The sequence below is a fragment of the Liolophura sinensis genome, chromosome 7 (assembly GCF_032854445.1).
Source record: "Liolophura sinensis isolate JHLJ2023 chromosome 7, CUHK_Ljap_v2, whole genome shotgun sequence".
Taxonomy (NCBI): Eukaryota; Metazoa; Mollusca; class Polyplacophora; order Chitonida; family Chitonidae; genus Liolophura; species Liolophura sinensis.
This window is the reverse complement of record NC_088301.1, coordinates 51574005-51597788: the sequence shown is the minus strand read 5'-3', so window position 1 is coordinate 51597788 and position 23784 is coordinate 51574005. Positions and strand designations below refer to the sequence as shown.

Below are 23784 nucleotides of genomic sequence, written 5' to 3'. Positions count from 1 at the left end.
CGGACATCTTCATCAAGATCTTTGCGACAATCTAAAAATCGGTCCAAGGCCTGGAGGGACAACAGTGGCCTAATTGTTGGCATGTTAGTGCAGCATAATGACCCAGGACCATCTAACCAATGTCTGCGCTGTGAGTTCAAGTCCAGGTCATGCTGGTTTTCTCTCCGGTCGTACGTGTCAAGGTCTGCCAGCAACCTGCGTGGGTTTCCTCCCACCATAGTGCTGGTCGCCGTCACATAAATGAAATATTCCTGAGTATTACCTAAAACTCCAATCAAATAAATTACCGTACATATAATTAGAAAAATAAACCTTGTAAAAACCCTTTTTAGGTCTGGATTTTTCTCTTGGATGGGTTTGACATACCGCATCTTGGGTTTCACGCTCCGCGTCTTTATTAACTGGTTAGATCGGTGTTCTGTCTGCGTGAACGTCTACAGGCATCTGTAGGGCAGCTTGTCCAGTGGGCTTGCAAACAACGTTGACACCTACATCACATCCAGCCAGGTCAGTCGCGTTAAAAACGCTGTGTGAAACAAACATTTGTCAACATATGATAAGTTGACATCATGTTTCTGACCTGCAGATGTTTTCATTAAACACTTGTATAAAATAAATTTGTTACCACAATATACTTGATGTTGCTAGTTCGGTTGCAGCTACCTGTATCAGCAGGGCTGCTATTATCTGGTGAAGTGTTATTTTTTACACCCGGCACTACTGTTCACCCCAACTTTTTCCGACCCAAATACATAAAATATATACCAGTGAATTTTCAATGCTTTCTTCACCGTTCTGAATCCGATGTTAAAACATTTTTTTTAAAATTTGTTCAAACAGATTTACGCACGGTAGGCCCATTTATTTTATTGGTCAGATATTTCAAAAACGATCATGTCGTTGTTGAAAATTGGTATCTGAAATTTGTAATTTATAAAATCGGTCGATGCAATTCAGCTTTCAAACGTAGTGAAAACATGGAGGTCTATTAATACCTCCAAAAGGCCTCTTATCCGCCAGACCCCAGCAAAACTCCATATTTTATGTTTATATGTTTTGTGCGTTCCGGTTAAAGGCTCTGAATATCTGTTTGTCGCCGGCCGTCTGGAATCTCAGAGCTTGCGGGGCCTGGCTTTAATAGTTTCGCCTGCTTTGTACAACCCCCATCACCTCTTCATCCCGTTGCCTACGGGCCTGATTACTCTGGTCAATGTATAATTAACATGTTCAGATTATCCGCATGCTTTATTGGAGTAAATATTTTACAGTTCACATAAGGGATGTTTCAACGGAAGGTACTGAAGCGATTCGACAACTAAATTTGTGTCAGAAAAGTGCTGTTTACTTCATGACAACCTTGAGGGTAGATTTTTTCTCATCCCTCCATAAATTGTAGATTAAATCTGGGGCTCAAACACGTGTACGGTTCTATAGAATTCAAGAGCTTCCAGGGCCGAACTGTTTCGGCCCTGGAATTATCCCAAACGAACTGTTTGGGATAATGACACCCCCCCCCCCCCATTCTTCTTTCGCCCCTGTATACGTAGTCAGGACCCCACAGAGCTTCGCTGGAACTAAGCATATTTTCTATATCCAGCTGAAGCGACGTTGCCATTGGCGTAACTCCGAAAACAAATCTGGACTAGAAATATGAACCATCAAACTTCAAGCTGGATAAGGAATATCTGGCGACGTTTATTTGATTGGTGTTTAATGCCATGATATGGGGCCTGCCACATTACACAGTCACTGTCCCGATAATTGTAGGTATCCAGCACTTGAATCATCCGAGGCAGAGAAGCCCTTATGGGACCTCTCAAGTTGCCCGTTGGTTACTTAAAATTACTCGTCTAGGGGAGATAATAAACACAAAGGTTACACCATACACAACACGAAAATGTTTAAGATATAACAACAGTAAAATGTTTATTTTTGAGTACAAACACGTGGTACAGATCACGTGACGAACATTAATGACAAACACTAAATAACTGGGCCAAAAGGATTCCTATAATACGGGCATTTGTAACCGGTAAGCGTTTGAGAAATCTTAGAAATATATCCATGCTTCTTGTGAGTTTGTCGGTCTGGTGTTAAGATTGCTGTAATGAAATCAACATCATCGGGTCTTCTGACCAGTATTTACCCGATTCCAGACACCAGTTCTGTGTGCAAACAGGACCTTCCGAATTAGAACACTTGCTTTTTCTTTTTCGATTTCCACACCTCACGTAATTATACCACTTTTCCATAAACTTAACATGCAAATAAAAATAAACGTCTATAATGAAATGCAAAATGTTGAAGGAAAGATGTGAAATATGAATGTAATTTTTCTTTATTCAATGCTGACAGAACTACAAACTACACTATCCACTAGTGCTCTACCATGACAAACAGGCTTTGAAGATGAAAAAGATGAAATAAGGTGAAAATGATGATGTTTGTAGCCCGCTGAATTATAAACTTAACTATAACGCTACATAAGAACCACTAAATTGAAGTCTTCTGACAACACGTCTGTCAGCAACAGTTACAAAAGGTGTAGCCTCAACTCTCCATTTGCAAGGGTTGAGAATTCCAATTGCACCCATGTACCCGAAGAACATTTGCAAACATTAAACCCTCAATGGAAGTAAGACTTTAAAGTAGCAGAACATGGAAAGAACGACAAAACATGTTTATCTAACAACAGATCCTTGTGATTCTAAACCATTTTTTTTCTTTTGCAGTTCATTAAAATATTCCCTCCTACCAACGTCCACTGCTATGAGCAAATTTGCAGGAGGGATTCTGACAATGATAGTCTAAAATGCGAACGTAATTATTTCATGACAACTTTAACTTGAAATATTATTTAATATCGCAAGCTGAATCAAAAGTTGAACATAATCTAAAAATATATTTTCACCAAAGAGAGCCACACAATACTTCAGAATACAATATCTGCGAATTGTCTGCACAAGGAGAAGTATGTACATACAGCAAATTAAGAGGCTGACAGAGCAGCTTACATAAAACTATACACGAAATGCCCCATAAGGAATTGGTCATTTGCAGAGTTCATAAAAACGTTCGTTTAATAATATTAATGCAGTATCCAAGTGCACAAATGAGTTGCAATGTTACAAAGTCTTCACAAACGTTGTAACAAAATTGGTATCACTAACATTCTTTAAGTCACACATAAATCCTCCTCAATTTCAGTGCAATAGTTTGTTGGGTTTTTTTTTTTAACTCAAGGTGTACTGGTTTACTAAATAAAAATATGTCATTTTTAGATCCCATATGCAACGCACAAATTTATGAATACATTTTCCCAGCCATTTAAAGCTTACCGATGCACTTAATCCCATGTGTGTGCACAGACTAAGGAATTCATGCAACTGAACATTATCATAAAGTGTACCTTATTCAATGTTACTCCACCTGCATAACACAAATTTTAGGTTTATAACATATGTATAACATAAGTAAAATACATTACTTGCTACAGTTAGAGACCATTAGACAATATTGCCACATAAAAGACATGCAATTGTCTTTTATGTAGGTATAGTACTACATACTGTAAATGAGTGTGTTTTATTTTATGGCCACTAAGTTGAATACCAGCATTCTTACTAAACCATACTAGTTAGCATCGTCTTCTGTTTTTATTTTCTTCATGGCACTGACAGCTGTATTGGTGACTTGTTTTCTGAAAAGAATGAAATTGATATGCAATATAATCTTTTTATCCCTATTAGGACTGATTAAACAAATTCAGATCATTAATAAAATACACCAGCATTTATATTGCTAACTATCACTATCGGTGAATACAAACTATAAATAAACAAAATATTCTAGAAACAATACATGTCTTCTACTGATTTCAGCTGTCTAGTATAATACAAAGCTATGTTAAAGTTCGCCACAGGAATGTAAAAAAAAAAAACGCCATAATTTTGTCAAACACAGTTGAATTTTCCTGAAACATCATCGTGAGGGTGGCTATGTGCACACATTTATATGGTTAACAGTACCACTTACCCATCAGCCATTGGTGTGGTTCTCTTGACTGCTAATTTGTTCCCCGCTAAAGCACTCTGCTGTTGGGCTGCATCTGAAAGTGTGAAGTAACCACATAAGAAGAATTAAAAAAACAAAAAAAAAATTTATCCCCTTGTTGAAAAAATTTTGAATGAACATAAGTCTTGGCTGGTTTTAGTAACAAGGCATTCACCACTGTAGTTATTCTGGGCAAGACATTGTTTTGTTTTCAAGTTCTATGGTCTCCCTAGTAAACGCAACAAACATTTCTGAAGCTACACCACTAATACCTGAGTGTTCAAAGTACTCACTCATGTGTTTACAGACTGGCAGGCTGATTACGCCTACAATGGATAGGTGGGCTTTTATCAACATATACAGGGGAGGTAATCGAGATCTGACTTACCTTGCAGCCACCTGACTTGCGTAGCAGGGCCATATCCCTTTTCATTTCTGGCAGCTATCCGGAAGATGATGGCTGGCTTTGTGGTGTAGTCGATGTGTGCAGATGCAAGGCTAGCCGTAGTAACCACACAGGATGGGTTGGGACCACAATACACACGGACAAAGGCCAGCTGAACAGGTGTGCCTGGTTTCTGATCTACTTGTGTGGCAGCATTCCTAACAGCCAAGTAGACAGAATACTCTGTGATTTTACCTGCTGTGTTCTGAGGTGGCTCCCATGACAAATGAGCTCCTTCTGTGCTCTACAACATTAAAAATAATCACCCTTCGTAAGAAAAGTGCACACTGGCAAAATAAGAATACAGGCCGTGTAATGTTGAAAGCAACAGTTTTTCGGTCTTATTTATGGGACTGTAGATTTTTGGCTAATCCCTGTTAATTCACATCCTAATTAAACAACTTCAAAAAATACCTCTGTATCTGTTTAAATGACCATACCTTGCTGATTTTTATCGCTGACGGAGCACCTGGGAAACCTGGCAGGCATGTTTTAAAGGCTGACACCTCACTGAAGGGTCCTCTCCCACATGCATTTATTCCAGACACCCGAAACTTATAAGCTGTCCCTGGTAGCAACTCTTGGCGTTTTAGCACACTGTGATCTGGTACACTTACAACATCTATATCCTGAAAAGAAAAAGACAGATCGTCAGTATGTTACACACAATCTACATTTATATGCTGGATTTATCAATGTAAGGAATTGCTGGAAAGGTCCGTAACTAAAGCTAATACTGCCCGGGTTTTACATATGAAAATCTTAAAACTAAATCTAATGCAAACTTCTGTTTAGCACATAATGTGTGAATAGCACAGATAGGATGAGAATTATTTCATTCTTAGTTTAGCATTTCATGACTTACATCATTTCCTCCTTGGCCTGCTTCAGATGGTAGATGATAATGAGACACAACACAAGATGTCCCTTTGATGATTCCTACGTCATACCACTGATTGCCATCTTTCCTGACAACTGTGGTTTTAACTGGAGTCTTTGGTTCCTAAAATAAAACATGTTCAAATCTAAGTTGCAATGCTAGATAAACACATAGTAATTCACATCTTATATTGAAACTTGAAACATGCATTCAAAACAATTCTCGCCACACCAGGGCAGCCACAGTCAAATTAGGACCCAGCCGCAGATGTTGGCGTCTGAGGTTGCAGCTGCTTTTCACCGGCAATGAAACAGCAACATTTTTATGTCACACTTTCTACATGACATTTTCAATTTCTCCCTTATTTATCGCTCACTGTGAATGGCGGCATGACTTCCAATGGAGAATTTCAATGAAATAGATATCTAATGTAGTAAACTTGTTACCACTATATTAAAGCATCGACTGTTTAGTGAAAATCAGCACTTATTCCCTGTGTATTGCTAGATATTGCATCGTTTCAATTTAAAAAATGGCTGCTGTCTGACTTATTGGAAGTAGCCGAGCATGTGACACTACTCTTCACTGAAACTCCCTTATGTGTCGCAAAATGTTCAGGACATTAAAAAAGGTTAGGGTTCACATCCCACCAAGGCAGTAGGGCTAATCCTATTTCAGGTAAAAAAAAAATTCAAAAAACCATTATACAGAATCTTCTGCAACTTCCCTTTCAAAGTTCTTGTTACTTTTTTTTTTGATCATCAAGATGTTTCTAATAAAGCACAATTTAGTAATGTTATGTATCATGATGGCTGGGACTTACTTGTTTAATGGATACTGTTGGTGGGGCACTACTGAGCTTGGGTTTGACTGGTGTTGTAGCTGTAGCAGACGATATTGCTGCTGAGGCAAGAGTTGCCAGCGGATCTGACAAAAGAAAATGAAACAATACAGTGGGGCATTTATCAAGTCGCTGAGGTGAATTAAAGCTTTGATAAGGATGAACCACCTTTACCACATCCATAATATATATAACTAAAAAGTGAAAACAGAAATTCAAGCAATAGTTTGAAAGCACACTATAAAACACTATAGTTGTCTACATATTTGTAACACACTCACCACTGGCATCTGTCACCGCTGATGCTGTTGTTGCCGTATCAAGTTGTGATGGCTGACTTGTTTCTGTAAGACTAGCAACGCCTGCACCAACAACTGGGTCACTAGTGGGTGTGGCCACCGAGGTGGTTGTGTCCATAGCAACTACACCATCACCATTAGGGCCAAGTTTTTCACTTGTTTCCACTGGTTTGATATCAATGCTTGTGTCTGTGTCAAGCTTGCTGCCATCTCCAGATGCTTTTGCATCTTCAGCTAGAGTCTCTGTGGCTTTACTCATGTCCACATGATCACTTAAAATTTGTGCTGGAAGTTCTGCTTTTACATCTTTCACCTCCATATCTGTAGCACTTTCTGTAATTGGTGTTGACAAAGTTTCAGCTACAGGCACAGTTGTATCGGCTTCCATTTGCTGCCCCCCTGCAACCTGATCTCCACCCTCGGAAATTTGTTGACTTACTACTTCCATTTGGTATCCTTCAGTTTGTTGTTCTGAATCACCAGTACTATTCCCAGTCGCAGGAGGACAATGGCCACTTCCTGGCGGACAATCTGTGGATTCAGATGGTTGATCACCAGCAGGAGGACAATGGCCACTTCCAGGAGCACAATCTGAGGATCCAGATGGTTGATCACCAGCAGGAGGACAATGGCCACTTCCAGGAGCACAATCTGTGGATTCAGAAGGTTGATCACCAGCAGGAGGGCAATGGCCACTTCCAGGAGCACAATCTGTGGATTCAGAAGGTTGATCACCAGCAGGAGGGCAATGGCCACTTCCAGGAGCACAATCTGTGGATCCAGATGGTTGATCACCAGCAGGAGGACAATGACCACTTCCAGGAGGACAATCCGTAGATTCCATTTGTTGATCACCAGTAGGTGGGCAATGGCCGCTTCCTGGAGGACAATGGCCGCTTCCTGGAGGACAATGGCCACTTCCAGGAGAACAATCTGTAGATTCAATTTGTTGATCACCAGCAGGAGGGCAATGGCCACTTCCAGGAGGACAATGACCACTTCCAGGAGGACAATCTGTAGATTCAGTTTGTTGATCACCAACAGGGGGACAATGGCCACTTCCTGGTGGACAATCTGTGGATTCAGAAGGTTGATCACCAGCAGGAGGGCAATGTCCACTTCCAGGAGGACAATGGCCACTTCCAGGTGGACAATCAGTGGATTCAGTTAGTTGATCACCAGCTGGTGGACAATGGCCACTTCCTGGGGGACAATGGCCACTTCCAGGTGGACAATCTTGATCTGTTTCCATGGGCTGTGGATCTGGTGTGGCCACCACAGGCTTGACTTGAGGGACAGACACCTGAATTGTTGTTGGAGCTGGTTTGACTGCAGGTGAGGTGACAATTTGGCTAGTGACAGGAACTGGTTGTGCAATGAGTGATATGGTTGGGCTTTTGATAGTTGATGATGGTAGCACTGATGGGGATGAAATGATTGATGTAGCTGCTGTTGTGGTTGCTATAAGACCAGTAGTATTTCCTGTTGTAGTCAGGGTTGCCGTACCAATACCAGGAACTGTGAACAAAATATCACATAAATTTATGCTGCTTAAATTGCATTTGAGTTATAAGTGTTATAACAAATGACATTCAAACATTCCTATTGTGGCGAATTGTGTTTCTTTTTCTCAAGAAACCTGTCAAAATGAGCAAATTTCATATATGACAGAATATTTTTTTCTTATTCAGACATATCCAGTCTGAATTTTTCTAGCACATGTCATGTAATCAGTAAATTTCACTTTTCTCAGAGAGCAGAAACAACACGTACCCGATGTTGTGATTAGAGTCACCATTGGTTTTGAGGATGCTGACACAACCTGTGGGATGGTCGTTAGCTGCTGTATTCCACCTGCTGAGGATACTGGTAAAGCTGTAACTGTGATAGGTTTACTACCTGTAAAACAAAACGGTGATATCCGAGTATAGGATGAAGAAGGCTATAACAATCGGAGTGTACAAAGTCGCCAAAATGAAAAAAGGTTGTTCTTTTCATTAACTTAATGATATAGACTTCACCAGAAAACATGCTTTCATTTAATGAGTTACACTTGAACCTAATAATGCATAGACCTATTAAACCATTAACTAAAACCAAGAAAACTGTACATACAAGCAAGAAAAGCTATTAACATCTGGTTCACCGAAACTTACCAACAATTGATGAAGCCACACTTGAAGGTAATGTCACATGAGTTGTGCCGCCCCCTGGCTGGGAACTCACAACAATGAACTGTGTGTTTCCGCCAGCTCCAAGTTTCGGCATGGCCGAGAGGATTTTACCCTGAGCTGAGGCCCCAAGGGTACCTGCAGCTCCTTTAGGCGCTGTGATAACGATCGTTTGCTTTCCTCCTCCCACAGTATTCAGTGTAGCCAACCCAGACTTTGCCATGGATAACATATTTGAGGGAATGGTCTTGATAAGTGTTGTCACCGCTTTATTTGCAGTCTGTGCAAAGAATACAAAAAATACTGAATAAATCAGACTGTGTTATTCTGCCATTATGGCAACCTGAAACTTTTATCCAGGTATGAATTCTCTAAGCTTTACCAAACATGCAAACAAACACAGTCATTTAAAAATTTAATCCATCATATCTGCACAATTTTAAAACATTATTTGAAATTGTCTTATGGTTTATTACCTGTGGCTGCACGCTGCTAATGCCCATAATATTGGAGGGTGTCTGGCCAGGGTTGCTCCCGGTGATGATCGCTGTGGGTTTACCTCCTGCCCCAGACTGCGTTGTCACTAGTTTTACAATGGTGGCTCCCTGTGGCAATGGGGCTTTGGTCTACAAAAGAAACAAACAGGCTAAAGTACAACCAATATGTAAGTGAAATTAGAACTTCATTAGGCAATTTAAATTTGAAAACCTATTCTTTTTAATGCCTGATTGGTGTTTAATGATGTTAACAATTTTAAAACATTTAAAAAATAAAGCTTTACCTCACAAGCAACTTCTATACAAGTATACAAATGTTTGCCTTAGTTATCAGCCGTACGAAAACCGGAAAGTAGAAACATACTGTAGCTACTGTCATCCCTTGTGAAGTCTTCACCAATGTGACAATCTGGGGCTGGTTTGACACTGCTCCTCCTGCTTTGTGCACAGTGATGATCTGTTTACCAGCCATTGTGGCACCTCCAGACGCAGCTTTCAGGATTGTCGTGCTTGGCACACGCACAGTTTGGGTACCTGGTGTCAGGGTAGTCCCTGAAAACAGCATAAACTACAATGTAAACATATTTATATTCAACTATCTTCGTCTAGAGATCAACACACACTGTACATCACTTGATAGGTTATTTATCAGACCATTTTGATCATAATGTTGCACAAAATTTACAACTGAAAAAGTACTTTGAAGGACTTTCCAAAATAAACCCTTTATCCACGACTTTGAAGTCTTGGAAACCTTATAGCAATAAGTTCACGAATTTTAATGATCAGTTGGACCCTGATCATGTCTGCCGAAAATTGTTCTGTCACTTCTTACTTTGACAAATGTCTAATATGACAACTTGAATCACAGCAAATTCGGGTCAGCAAAACTGGATGCATTTTCCTCTGTTAAAAGAACAAATACCACTTCCATACCTGCCAATCTTCCTTGGAGTTTCCCCTGTACAGGGGTAACTTTGACTCCTGGGTGAGTAACAATAGTAGGCGTGACAACTTTCAGTCCTCCCAGTGGGTTACCAGGTATAGTTGTTGTGGTTGTCGTTGTACCTTGGATCTTCTGAGTTGCTGCTGCAGCTGCTGCCAAAGCTGCAATACCAGTCATCTGTCCAGACGTTGTGGTCACAATCGGTGTCTAGACAGATAAGATAAGAAACGCATTAAAATCATGTCATGGAAGTTTACGATGGTCATATGTAGCCTCCCAGCCTGTCTTTCTGGACATCAGATCATTCAACACATGAGTGCTATGCATCTAAAAAGCCCCATACTCTAATAACTGGGACATTGATTTTAATTATTGTTTTTTTTTCCACATTTTCCTCACAATGCAGTTTTCTTCAAACTCTACAAAATATAAAAAAAAACACATTTCTCTACTGACACCATTTTTTTGAAAAGGTCGAGTTGCTCCAATTAAAATATCCTTTAACAGCACAACATTATAAATTGTCAAAGATCAGACACATCTTTTTTCTTTCTCAGATAGTGTGCAAGCTGTCAAATTTAAGAAGACACACCCTTTTCTTTCTTTGACATTTAGAACCAAAAACATCAATGCATGTGAAGCCCTGAATTCCCATACCTTTGTGATGGGAGTCAAAGCTGCTCTCTGTCCCACATTGATAACCTGTGGAGAGTTCACTACTCGTATTCCTGAGGACACCGGAGTCACTGTAATGGGGGATTTCCCACGGATAGATGGTGTGACTAGTGATGTTAAAAATAAATATCAATGCATTAATTACAGCTAAATAGTTCAAACTAGTTTGATGTTCGATGTACATGTATTACTTTGTATGGATGGTCTTTCCAAACATAACTGTGGTCAAACCACTATGTAGAGCCTTTTCAAAACCATTCAATAGATCAATAGAGTGTTGATAAATTGTACTAATGAATATGAAGTTAAACTTGTAATCATACTTTAGGTAGCTTCAATGATTTTCACAACACTAGACAAGCAAAACAGACTCTTCAAAGACAATGGACAAACATGATATAAATCTACATCACAAAATGACATCACAGCACCATAAGTAACCATGCAGAACCAGTACTATCTCATTACAGGCCACCTCCAACATGGTTTACCACTTAAATATGTATATACGTAATGCATTAAAATTAGCATCCCATCACAAACATGTACCTTGCAGTGGCCACTATCACAAAACTTTGTAAGTCATACTTCTCATAACTTTTTCAGTTGTCTAGGATATAGTGCCATATACAAAAAGTGTGACTAAGTTTTGTAAAAATGAGCACAGACTCAGAAGTGTACATCTCCAAGTAAGGTGTACATGTCCGGTAAATTTTGTGCGAATGATTATTTGTGTTAATTACTGATCAAAATAAAAAAGTCAGACCTAAAATCTAAACTGATAAATTTCCTGTTTGTTTCATGTAGTGTGAGGTGGAGCGGTAAAAATTTTATTTAATTTGAATTGACAATATCTGATCATGCATTACTTTCTAACACTGATAGTTAACAAAGAGTACCGCTTATCCCATAAAATTTGTTTTGAAAAAAATCACAGCTAGACCATAATCAAAGTTTCTATAAATAAGCTTCATAGTAAAGTAATGGCACACAACAATTTCATGCTCAAGCCAAAAACATAAAAAAAGACTGTCACAGGTTTGTGAAGGCTACCTTTGATACCCTGTGAAGGAGATACAGTCAAAGTGGCAAGAGAGGGAGTGCCCAATGGGCGGAGCTGTGTAGCAGCCACGCCTACAAACAAACACATCCGAAGTGAATTTCTTTGGTTGACAATAGCCAACACCACTGAAGGAACTAGATACTATTCTCATTTGAGACAAAGCAATGCACAATGAAAGTGGTTTTCCTAAGTGGTTGAACAGCCTCCTTCAGGAGTCCAGTTGGTGCATTTAAATGTCTTACTGGTGTGTTTATACAAAGCATTTACATTGTGTCATGGGAAGTCTAACCGCTGTGTCCTACGATGAGTGGATTTTAGTTTGTGTATGGACTGAAATCTACACTGTATCCTCCTGCGTTTAATAAAACAGACAATTTTAAGCCTTTCTAGGTATAAGGCTCATTTAATCTCCAAACAGAAACTTAACAGAAAATCAATTCACTCTAAAATTCATTCATTTACGAACTTAGAGAAGTGTCAGTGTGCAAGATGTGATAATCAGACAGTCACTTAGATAACATGTTTCTATCCTGAGCACAATGTATTAATCTCACTCATCTTGCACATATCAATCATAATGTATCTGATACTGTAGGGCAAACACATCATGGGTCTTAAAAATGCTGCTAAACCAACACAAGTTGCCTACCTGCAGTGGGTGCCGGGCTGCGTATCAGTGCACTCTGTGGTGAAGCTGCAGTGGGAGACCTCACACTCAGAGGGTTTGTGGTAGGTACTGCTGTGGGTGTTAGGGCTTGAGCTGGAGGGAGATCATACTTCTGCAGCTGAAGGAGGTAGGCATCAGCTGTCGGTACCGACCCCCAACAAACCTCTAGGGTGTTGGTGCTTGCCCGCACAAGCTGCACTCTTGAGGGTGCTGCAGGTTTCTCTGGTGAGAGACAAACATGAAAATCACGATAATACAAACGAAAGTGCTCATTTCATGATCACAGATTAATAAGCTGAAGTGACAAATTCTTGAAGCAAGATATTTTATCTTACAAAAACACAGATTAGTGCTGGTCGTGTTACTCACCAGTTTCAAGGAACCACAAATCCTTGAAGCAGACCTGTTTAAGAAAATAAAAATATTGTTACACGTTAAGAGTAATACAAAGCATATTTGATGGACATAAATTTGATAGCAATTCAAATATAATCTGAGAATTTGGGATGACAGGATTTTATAACAAATCCATGTAACATCAATAAGCTGAAATCAAAAAGACAGAAACATTGAATAACAATTATACTCTGTACCTGGTTATTCCATGCTTTTCTGTATCCATCTCTTCCACTCCATATGTACAGCCTTGTGTGGATAGACACAGAGCAATGGCCAGCACGAGCTCGAGGAAGAGCATCTTCAAACACCTCCATTGCTAAAGGCTCCCAAGCCATGGTGTCTACAAACATGATTAATATGAGCATCATCCACATCTGTGCCAATGTGAGCGTTTCGTTTTCCAAAACATTACCAGGACATTTTTACCAAAAAATTAAAACAATATTATGGCTTACAGTCAAAATCAAATTAAATGATTCAAAAAGCACCACTACTGAATATGATCTATTAATTGTAGTGTGATACCTACCAAGATTAAGAGAAGCCAAAGTATTTGTACACTTCCATTCTTTCTCTAGAGTGGCTACTTTGACATCATCCATAACCAATGGCACCCAGCCGCCAAACACAAACATTCTGATAAATAAAGATAAACATCAATGAGGTAGTTGTGCAGACAACTCAACAAAAAACATAAAGTGAAACAAAATGAAGATAAAATTTTAGTTTGTGGATTGCAGGTTATGTTATTTTCCCCCAGCCACTTTTCATATCTGACGTGAAATGTTATCATCAGTAATTTTTATTGAAAAAATTTAAAAATAAATAGAAAGCCTTGTAAGTGTAAACAAAAACATGTGAACTTTCAACATATATTGTGTTGATATGTAGGTGCCAAGTTGTGTGTGCAGGAGTACAAAAAAAAACAAACATTTGCACTCTGAACTGAAGCATGTGCATACTTGAAATTATTTTCTTACCTATTTCCAATGACAGTAGCAGAGTGAAGACTTCTGGGCAGAGGTGGAACACCCTGTATAACAGGCTGTATCCATGTCATAGTTTCTGTTTGAGAAAAGACAATATTTGCTCAATCAGATAATCAAGTTCAAGTAAATAAGTTCAAATCTCGCATGATATACTAAATCAAACACAATATGAGACAAGCATGTGGAAATATAGCTTAAGCAGTACATCTTGATTTAGCCAGAATTATGAGATGAAAAAAGTCCAGAAATAATTTTGTTATTGATTAGAGTAACCCTAAATAATTATTTGTAGCAAAACTGTTTCCCATGTATATGCAATGATTTACTGTATAACAGGCAAGGGAATAATTACCTATATCTAGCTGCCATAAGTCTCCCAGACGACATCCACTCATCCCTCCATAAATTATAAGCCTGGGGCGCCTCCCATCCCTTTCAACATATGAGCTGCAAGAATGGGATTCTCTTGGCGGTGGAGGCTGCCCAACAGTTGGAGGGTGATCCCATGCAAGTTGATTGGAGTTTGGTTTCAACTCCAGGCTGTACAGATCGTTCAAGTACCTACAAATAAAATGTAGAAATGATTTGATTAATATGGACAAATCAGGTACATGTAAAATATGTACAGAAATCATTACAAACCATGAAAAGAAAGAATAAAGGTATTTACATGCCAAAACTTAAACATGCATAAACAAATTTCAAATCCTATTGTGATTACCACATCCTTACCTTGGTATGTTATTTTTTGGATCTTCACTGTCATTGGCCAGGCCCCCAAACAAATATGCTTTGTTTCCAAGCAAAGTAAAGCTGTGGCCTAAAACAGAAGACAATATTAGATCCACAACAATTATTCAAACAAGCTTTAATATCTAAGGTTCAAGAAAACTTTTGATATCTCTGAACATACTCTGAATGTTGTGACATCTGTTTTTAACTAAATACCATTCAAATTGATAATTTTAACAAAAAGTAGAATGCTAATTTTTTCACAAAAGTTGAAAAAATTTGACAAATTTGATTCTGCCTGATTTGCATGATGTTAACTTCTGAACTAATGGCTAACACAAATTTGCTGAAAATATAGACCTTTCTATAATAAAAATTATAACCATGTATATTTGTGCACAAAGATTAATATATGTACCAAGTCTTGGACAGGGAAGTGGTCCAGTTTTAGGTGCTTTGGGCTTAAGTCGTTTCCATTCCCATCTGCTGGCCTGGAGCTCGTACAGTTCATTAGAGTACTTCCCATACTCAACCATTCCACCAAACACCAAAATTCTTGTTCCATCGCAGACAAACCCAAATGCTGCACACCCTGGAGGAATATCACCACGCACTGCTGGGACAAACCACTGGTTTGTTGCTATTTACAGGGGGAAAAAAAAAACATGAAATGACTGAACAGGTCAGAATTACATTTGCATTTGACATATTTTCTGCAACAGAACACTTCATCAAATAGATATGTAGCTGAAAGAAGGATTCAGCCAAAAGTAACTAGCCAAATCTCCTATTTAAGTCAACTAAAACCGAGAGACATTTCACCTAACCATCCATCTAACCTAAAAAAATTACAGCATATGAAATATGTCAAAAACAACATCCTATATACTTTATTTTTTGTCAGTTCATAAAAAATCCATTCTTTAGAGGTTGATAAATAACTGATATTTCTTTAAAACTATTTCATTATCTTTTCTGCCTTTTTAAATTTTTAAAGTTTGAAAAAAGGTAAAGGATTCCATCTAAAAAAGAACGGAGCTTTTAATTTTAAGATTAAATCTTTTGGGTAGCACATTAAACAATAAAAAGAAAAAAAAAAAGACACCAGCAGAAGTGAGTAAAAGAATTTATGATATGTAGACAAAAAATCAGACAGATCCTAACAGCTTTAATTAAATAAAATATATTTCAATATACTAATCACACGCGTCTCACGAACTCTTTATAAATCAGAGGTACAAAACAAATAGTCCCGCCAGAGCCTCTCGGGTCAGCAATTGATTTGACAGTCCATGTACTTGCTTGGGCGCCGCCATCTTGAAGTTACCGACGTTTCGCAGTTTTTAATCAGGCGCGATTCAACGAGAAACACAAGGCAACACACACAAATTCTTAGCCACTTTATTTAAATGTATGGGGACACAATTGAGCAAGCTGACTGCGTATTTTAAGAAGTACTTTTGCCTTGTCGCGTACATTTTTTGGAGCATAACAAACGGTCGCCATTTTGAAGCGGGAGAGGGAAGACCGTTTGACATCGAACTTACCTGTGTTGAAAACGTGTAGCTCATCGACGATGCCTTCATTTCCACCACCAAAAACTATCATCAGATCTTTGATTGAAACAGCCCGATGGCCATGCCGGGGTCTTGGACATGGTCCCGACGTTGTTGTAATGCGCTTCCACTTCAATATGGGTGCCGCCATATTGAAGTTCCCACAATGCTGGGGGTAATGCCGCGAAAGTGCCCGTATACTACCTCATTATAATATCACGTGGGCTGTTAATGCTGTGCGTAGATTGTGGTTAATGTTATAAACGTAGTTCACTAGTAAAAGTTCCTGTGAAAGATTTCTCCCTGTGGTCCTCGTCTCTCTTTTAACCTAGTGGAACAAAAATTTAATAGCGTTTCTCCCATAATCCCTTATCCGGTGAGAGCATTGTGGGTAATGCATATTTTGTCTCCGGCAATATTCGTAAATATTCGGAAGAGTCCGTACACGTGACCCAAACTCTGGCTACACCCGTAAGACGGGTCGGGGAGTTGGTTCGAAAGGAACTACGAATGTCTCCAGTGTAAATCTGCAGATGTGTCATTGTTTGGACAGTGGAAAAGGTTATAAATCACAAAAACCCAATGACAATGCCAAGACTGCAGCAGTGCATCTGAATTACAACTGGGAAGGATATCAAATCGAGCCGAGCTGTAGGCATAATAGTACATTTAACGTTGTTGAATTACCTCCTCCCATAAAGGGATATACATACTTTCATATGTGTAAATTTCTGTCACTATTAGTCGACAAGTAGGCCCAGAACATGGCACTAATTTGTGTTGGTCGTTTCTGGTCATTGTCTACTGAGCTTAGTATGAAAGAACGTCAACATGCCCAACAAGAGTATACCAGATGTTGTTAAAGTTTGAACACATAGACGAGATGTGGTCAGATTTTTTCTCAACGCTGTTTATTTTAGTCAGCACCCACCCTTGAACAAAAGTGTTGTTATAATCATGGTAGAGATAACTAATCAAAGGTATGGTTAGAGATGTGTTGATGAAACAGAAAATTAATTTGAGATGGAAGATAGTCAGGCATTTTCCCTGACACAGACGTGTTTCTGCTACTCAGTAAAATAAGCCCAGTTAGAATTTTCAGGAGTCTAGCGAGTTCACACAGCTTTGGAAGACATGGTGGGGGTTCTCGCAAACAATAGCGGCTAAGAAATCATTTTACAGTAGGTGCTAATGACGCCTTTGGATTGACGGACCTGGCTTCCTGTAAGTAGCAAGTGCTGTGAAATCTTGCCTTTTAGCTGTGTGAGTTTGTGAGAGTCCCCACTTTGTCTTGTCCATTTCGGCATGAACTTGCGGGACTGCTGAAATGCCAACTCGGCATACTGTGATGGCGTTAGTCTACAAAACTTGATTTTGTTTTTCTCATGTGACAGTTTTGACATGATTCAGGAAGGACTGATCTGCTATCACCTGAGTGAGTGGAAAAAGATAAAGTGCCTGGTTATCTGCAGTCTTGAATCACCAGATGGTTCTTTTGTTGCAAAAGCTTGGTCTCCACAATGCACACAGCCAACATGTGCGGTGGTATCATCAAAAAGTAAACCAAAATGCCCCCACCCACCCAAATAACAATATGAAGAAAAGAGGGAAATAATGTAACACTTTTGTTAAACAGAACTGGCTGACATGCTTGTAAGGAGTGTAGTAGTTGGTGTGCAGAATGGTACAGGATAATGAATCAGGAGCCTCTTATTTCCTCTACAGTAGCTTCCTCTACAGTCTTATGAATTAAGACTAAATCTGACTTAAGTGTAAGACTGCTTCATGATCCTGGGGCCATGGAGTAGAAAATCTTCACTTATTCATAAAATTAATATTTTTTCTTTTGTTTTTTTTTTCAGGAATCTGAACCAGTTGCATTGCATACTAGAGTGAATGGAGAAAACAGTGATGCTTAATGTTTAAATGGTTTACAAGTCTGCTTGAAAAAAGAGAAATGCTGTTGTTCAAAACATTCCTGCAGGTGACTCTAGTCACTGGTGCAGTGTGTTCACTAGTCTACTTTGGGTTTTTTGACAAAGTAAATGTTGAACTGGGATACAAGCATTATGCAGAGGAAACCATTCTTATACAATGGCTACCAGCTCTGAGACACATTTTGAGGATGCCTCTAAACACACTTGTGTGTATTGGATATCTTGTGGTTGGGATCCACTGGCTCATACATACAGAAGACTTGGTGGAGGAAAAATCCCTCATGTATACTGATGGCTATGTGATGACAGTCTTTAATTGGATGTCAGTGTTTTATGGCCCACTTCAGTGTCTGAGAATTGTGACACAGTTACATCCCTTTGCAGTCTTGGACCAGTGGGTGACCCTGCCTTTCTTTGCTTGGGTGGTGGTCTGGTCTGTTCATTGTGTCCGCCATAATAGTCAGTCATGGAGCACATCCATCCCAGTCATATGTGTAGGACTGTCCCTATCGAGCTACTGTTTGACATTGGTGTGTAACTATGGCTTTGAAATTTGCCTAGTCATTCATATTATTGCATCTGTTGTTGCTGGATTAAGAGCATACAAGAGGTTTTCAAATGATGAGAGTAGATCTAGTTTATTGAAGGCAATATTTTGTTGCTTCGGCTTTGTTTTGTTGAAGGTATATGATTTAGAGATGAAGAAACTTCATTGGGTTTTTTCAACAATCAGTGGACATTTTTTGTCAAAAATTTGTGATATTTTTCAAATTCATTATGTGAACTCTTTTTTCTTAAACATTTTAATTACCAGGTATACAACAGAAAAACACAAAACTTTGAAGAAAAAGACCTTGTAGATAAATTTATATCTTATGAAATACTATGAGGGCTCTTTGGTCTATTAAGATTTACATTTTGAAAGTATTTATTGAATTTGTAAAAATCTTTTTAATTATTGATGTGTATTGGTAAGGATCAGTGTCTTTCATCAAAAAACAAAAAAAAATGTTGTACCAGTTTCAATTGTTTAAGTTTCCTGTCCTGTAAATTAGTAAATATTTGGTGTTATCTATTTTTTAATATTTTACCTGGTGATAAGATGTGGGAAGCGGTGATCTGTTACTAAATATGGTACTATACCTGTCAATAATTTGATATTCAGTGGTGTTTATTCCAGTCTTTGGACCCTTTTCATGGTATAGTATCAAACCTCTACAACAAACTGACAGGTTCAAGCCGTAATTGGTCCAGTGTGTTTCCAGTTTTCATTGGCGCATAGTAATGATGAAAGCTTGCTTTCTTGCTTCCTGTAGGAATATTTTGTAAAATTGTCACAGGCAACAGAACAATTTTTGCTTCTCATGAAAACAAAAAAGGGAATATTTTAAAAATGACCTGTACAGTAATTGTATAAAATTTATGTACATGGTATATGAAACGGATCCAGGACATTTCACCCGTATGGACATATCACCTTGGGGCATTTCTGCGTATATTTATCACCAGGTATTTGATAAAATTTTGAGTGGGTTTGTATGGAAGTGTATTATGTATTATTTAGCAGATTTAATTTTATCTTCAGCAAAATCTTTGATTTTGAATCACATTTTGCTGCTTTGAAAACTATGAATTTGTTTTATAATTTTGGAATGATGGAAGATTGCTCTTTCCATTCAAGTTCTTTATTTTTCACGTAACGGTAGGGAGCTCGAGACCTCGATCTAAGGGTGGTTTATAGGGGCCTATATACTGAAACGTGGTAACCGCTGGCACCGCTTAGCCAGAGAGTTATGTGGACCCGATCCCGGTATAATGCTTACAAAATGCTACCCCCTCATTCATTTCCGATGCCTTCGCGTTAGATTCGCCCTGAATGCTCATATAGCACGGCAATTCTGAAAGCTAAAATATTTACGCACATTTTGTCACAATCGTTACTGGAGTGTACATAAGTATTCTCCTGTAAATCTTAGCCGAAGTCGAAAATAGGCTTGTCACATGCTGCCATGTTTTTAAAATCTACAACAGAGAATGTCTTGGTCAACATAATTTATTGGAGTTTTGCACGGTAAATGCGTGTATTGGTTCATTTGCACGGATTTTTGTGGCGCGGAGTTTCTACGCGCAAAGCTGTTTTAAATACCACTGTGATATGGGGTTAGGCTGTGATCTACGCCTAACCCCATATTAAAAGATCACAGTCGAGTTCCTCGGCTGCCAGAAGCGATGTTATAATAATGGGAGATAACTCTCATATGCCTTGTTAGGTTTCAACGACACGCGTCGCATGGCGTCGAACCGCCTAGTATATCCTTACAGGCTGGCCCTTTTAGTTCGCTGAAGGATTTCAGTACCCAACCTTTATTTTCTAGCAGACTCAACGTCCCGGTCTTCCACTTCGGGAAGTGTACATCGGGGACACGTATTTTATGTAGTATGCTGTACTCAAGAATAGTTCAATTACACGACGGCGGCCAGCATTTTGGAGGAAACCAGTCAGAATATGGGGGAAACCGACGACCATCCGTAGGTTGATGGCAGACCTTCCCACGTACGGTCGGAGTTTGAGCGACCGCATTGGTGAGGTTCCTTAAGTGCAAATGCGCCGCACTGGCACGCTAACACGAAGGCCAATATTGGCGATGTAATATTGTCACAGCGGTCGGCGTCAGCCCGTTCTTACATTTTCTTGTTAACACTCTTATCTCAGTTTATTTATTATTTGTTTCATTGATGTGTTGCTGAAGAATATTTCACTTAAACGACGTTGTCCATCGTTGTGGTCGGAGAAAACCGAGAAGCGCTAGGGGAAAACGCACGACAATCCCCAAGTTGTTGCCAGCTAGATCTATTTCAGTTTGCCCAAAGTTCATTAAACTTACAGGTCTACACCACACTTACAGCTGAAGAACACTGGATTTTCTGCGACCTCGACCTATTTTTTTCAAGGGCAGTTGATGAAGTAAAATCTTGTGAAAAGGCTTATAAATATCGATTTGTAAGCTTGGGTAACATGTAAACCTTGACATTCAGATGAACGCTATTTTATTTCGATGTTCTGAGATCAATCGTTCATCCGTGTGCATGGTCCTTTCTTGGTAAACACAATGTATCTCTTGAAGTTAAAGCCGAGGAGTTCTGCTTGCGTTGCGCGGTATTTTTCTGGTGACAGCCATTCCTTGATGGATATAGCATTATTTATCCATTGCAAAGTGCGAAAATAAATCGAAATAAGCGAAATGGTTGCGTTTGTGTAGTTTAACTTACCAGCAGTTAAGATGGATCATGCAGTTACTTATATAAGCCTATACATGTGCGTATAAATATTTACTTATTTGATTATTGTTTTACGCTGTACTCAGAAATATTTACGACGCTCGTGTGGCATATTGTGCCGTCCAAATTTTTGTTAAAAGCCTGTCTTCTAGCAATATGTAGGATTTAGGGTGGGAAAATCTCTATACCTCGCGGCAGCATAGATAAAGCATGTACATGCCTCGCAATCTGGAGATCCGAGGTTCAATCCCAAATCTTCGGAATGGCGTGCCAGTGAGGCATCACTTCAAATATTTCGGAATGTTGTCCGGCCTGCTTGATTGTATATTTATGTGCGGTCCACTAGACCGCACAGTTTTCATCTCTTATGATAAACCGAATATAGGGCCCATGAAATCTCCAAACGATACCATTCGTATATTTTTGATATGGAGGGCATAATTTGTGTCCGTTTGAAAGTTTATTAAGATGTTTGGAGATGCATGTAATTCTGACATCTGGCTTTCACGAATGTTACTTTCCACATCGAGCCAATCCTGATTTTTGATGAAAGCACAGGTACATATTGAGTTCTCGACAGAGCTATATTTATCTTAATTCGTTTACTTTCATGGCCTGCAGACTTGTATACGAAAAGTTAGCGCCTGAGAGTTAGGAGACATATTTCTGTTATCTTTGACGTAGGGGTCGAAATGTTTGGTGCTTCGTTCCAACAATGGTATATAGATCTGGACAGTCGACCTTGGGTTTCCCGTTCCGCTATATATGGGAACTCTGGTTTAACCGCTTTCAAAACACGGACCTGCTTAGGGTTGGTCCCTGGGGATTCAGACGAGGTCATTCAAAATCTAAACAAATTGTCAGAACATCACGTTTTATCGCTCTAATCGATTGAATTGCGGCGCCAAACACACGCAATCGCGGGGAATATCTGCCTCTCAAACGTGCCATTTGTCCCTGTTTAGGTTGGCCAGAGACAGAGTAATCACATTTACTATGACAACCCAATCGCACCAAGTTAGGTCTTTTTAGCCTTGCTTTTAAATCGATAGATCAGTCTTCAGACTGAGTTGACCAAAATTATGGAGTCGAAGTCAACTCTGTGCACTATAGCTGGAAACAAGACAAGTGTATATATAACCCAGACATACGTTTTATATACCCTTTTCCCACCTGCATGCCATGTGACAGATGGCCTTGGTATGATTCCCCGCTCCATCCCAATTCTGACATATCTCTAACCTCTCTCATGTACGTGTCGATTGATAGGATGCGGAATACACCAGGACGTGCTGTCAGATTTATATTGACTGGGCTACGCACAGGTGTGTTCAAAGCATTCGCACAATATGTATACGGCGTATCTACATGTAAGCCTTTTTCTAGTTTAGTTTTATCTGGCATAACTTAAGCCAACTGTCATCCATGAATTGATGTGAAAATTGTAAGATTTCTGTTAACTTTTCCGATTTAAGATCAAATGTGAAGTATTTTGGGGACGCGGTGGGGCTCAGGGTAAAAGGTGCGCGCACAAACAACCGACTCACCACTGGTGCTGGCTTAGATCCTACCTCGAAGTAGAAATTTGTAGATTCTTTATTGGTCGGACCTTCTTGGCGTGGCCTTGTTGACAAGGAGCGTCAACGGCACTTGCGTTAAGTTGTTAACAACGCACACACACGCATGCTTTTGAAATTTGATACTTGGCCGATCACACGGAAGCAGTCGCATACATTTTAATATAATGGCACTGCAGTGTCAAATCATGGTTTCTCCTCGTCAATAAAACACACAATATTAACCAATGCTGAAGACACGCTGGGTTAACCCTACCTCCCAACTTTTCTTCTTTAACTGGATGTGCTTCTAAAACTGGACACCAGTGAGTATTCCAAGAGATAACGTCGACTGAATATATTTATTTAATGTTGCTGTCTGGGACACACATTAACTCTGACCCACATCCAATATTATAAAGATATATGTAAAGCAAAATATTTGCTTGCCCCAGTTGTGTCTATCGATCACATTATACATTATGGATTACTCGCTATATGCGTCTCAAAATGCTTGAACCAATTTAATCAACATTAACTGAAGGCCTTGAAAAACAACATATACGTGGTGATGTGACTGAAATTTTATGTTTTCAAGGAAAAACAAATGTTATACGTTTATGTATTCCATGTAAGAGTTAAATTTCACAAGGTTGACATTACTTACAAAATGGATATCCAGCATGAATTGTTGTTGACAAATGCAATGCACATTAAGAAAAATAAATTTTTGGTGACCAGATGGTCTAAATCATCTGTTCAGTCCTCGACTCTTTCCAAGGATGACGACATGAATTAG

At 39.1% G+C, this 23784-nt stretch overlaps 2 protein-coding genes across 2 annotated transcripts; one reads left to right on the top strand and one right to left on the bottom strand.

Moving 5' to 3' along the window:
• Nucleotides 1–1900: 1900 nt before the first annotated feature.
• LOC135470592 (host cell factor 1-like) lies at nucleotides 1901–16366 on the bottom strand. Its single transcript, XM_064749626.1, has 22 exons — nucleotides 16205–16366; nucleotides 15076–15297; nucleotides 14658–14745; nucleotides 14278–14486; nucleotides 13917–14001; nucleotides 13466–13572; nucleotides 13131–13276; nucleotides 12907–12940; nucleotides 12520–12759; nucleotides 10790–10914; nucleotides 10123–10339; nucleotides 9551–9738; nucleotides 9166–9315; nucleotides 8675–8969; nucleotides 8292–8417; nucleotides 6501–8036; nucleotides 6202–6305; nucleotides 5364–5501; nucleotides 4939–5127; nucleotides 4442–4742; nucleotides 4036–4108; nucleotides 1901–3700 (listed from the first exon to the last, which is right to left on the bottom strand). The coding sequence occupies exons 1-22, from the start codon at nucleotides 16362–16364 to the stop codon at nucleotides 3634–3636; spliced, it is 4800 nt and encodes a 1599-aa protein (XP_064605696.1). The 5' UTR covers nucleotides 16365–16366; the 3' UTR covers nucleotides 1901–3633.
• Nucleotides 16367–16672: 306 nt separating this feature from the next.
• LOC135471291 (transmembrane protein 187-like) lies at nucleotides 16673–21664 on the top strand. The gene is made up of 2 exons (XM_064750462.1): nucleotides 16673–16864; nucleotides 18076–21664. Exon 2 carries the CDS (start codon nucleotides 18132–18134, stop codon nucleotides 19008–19010), a length of 879 nt encoding a protein of 292 aa, XP_064606532.1. The 5' UTR covers nucleotides 16673–16864; nucleotides 18076–18131; the 3' UTR covers nucleotides 19011–21664.
• The last annotated feature ends 2120 nt before the right edge of the window (nucleotides 21665–23784 follow it).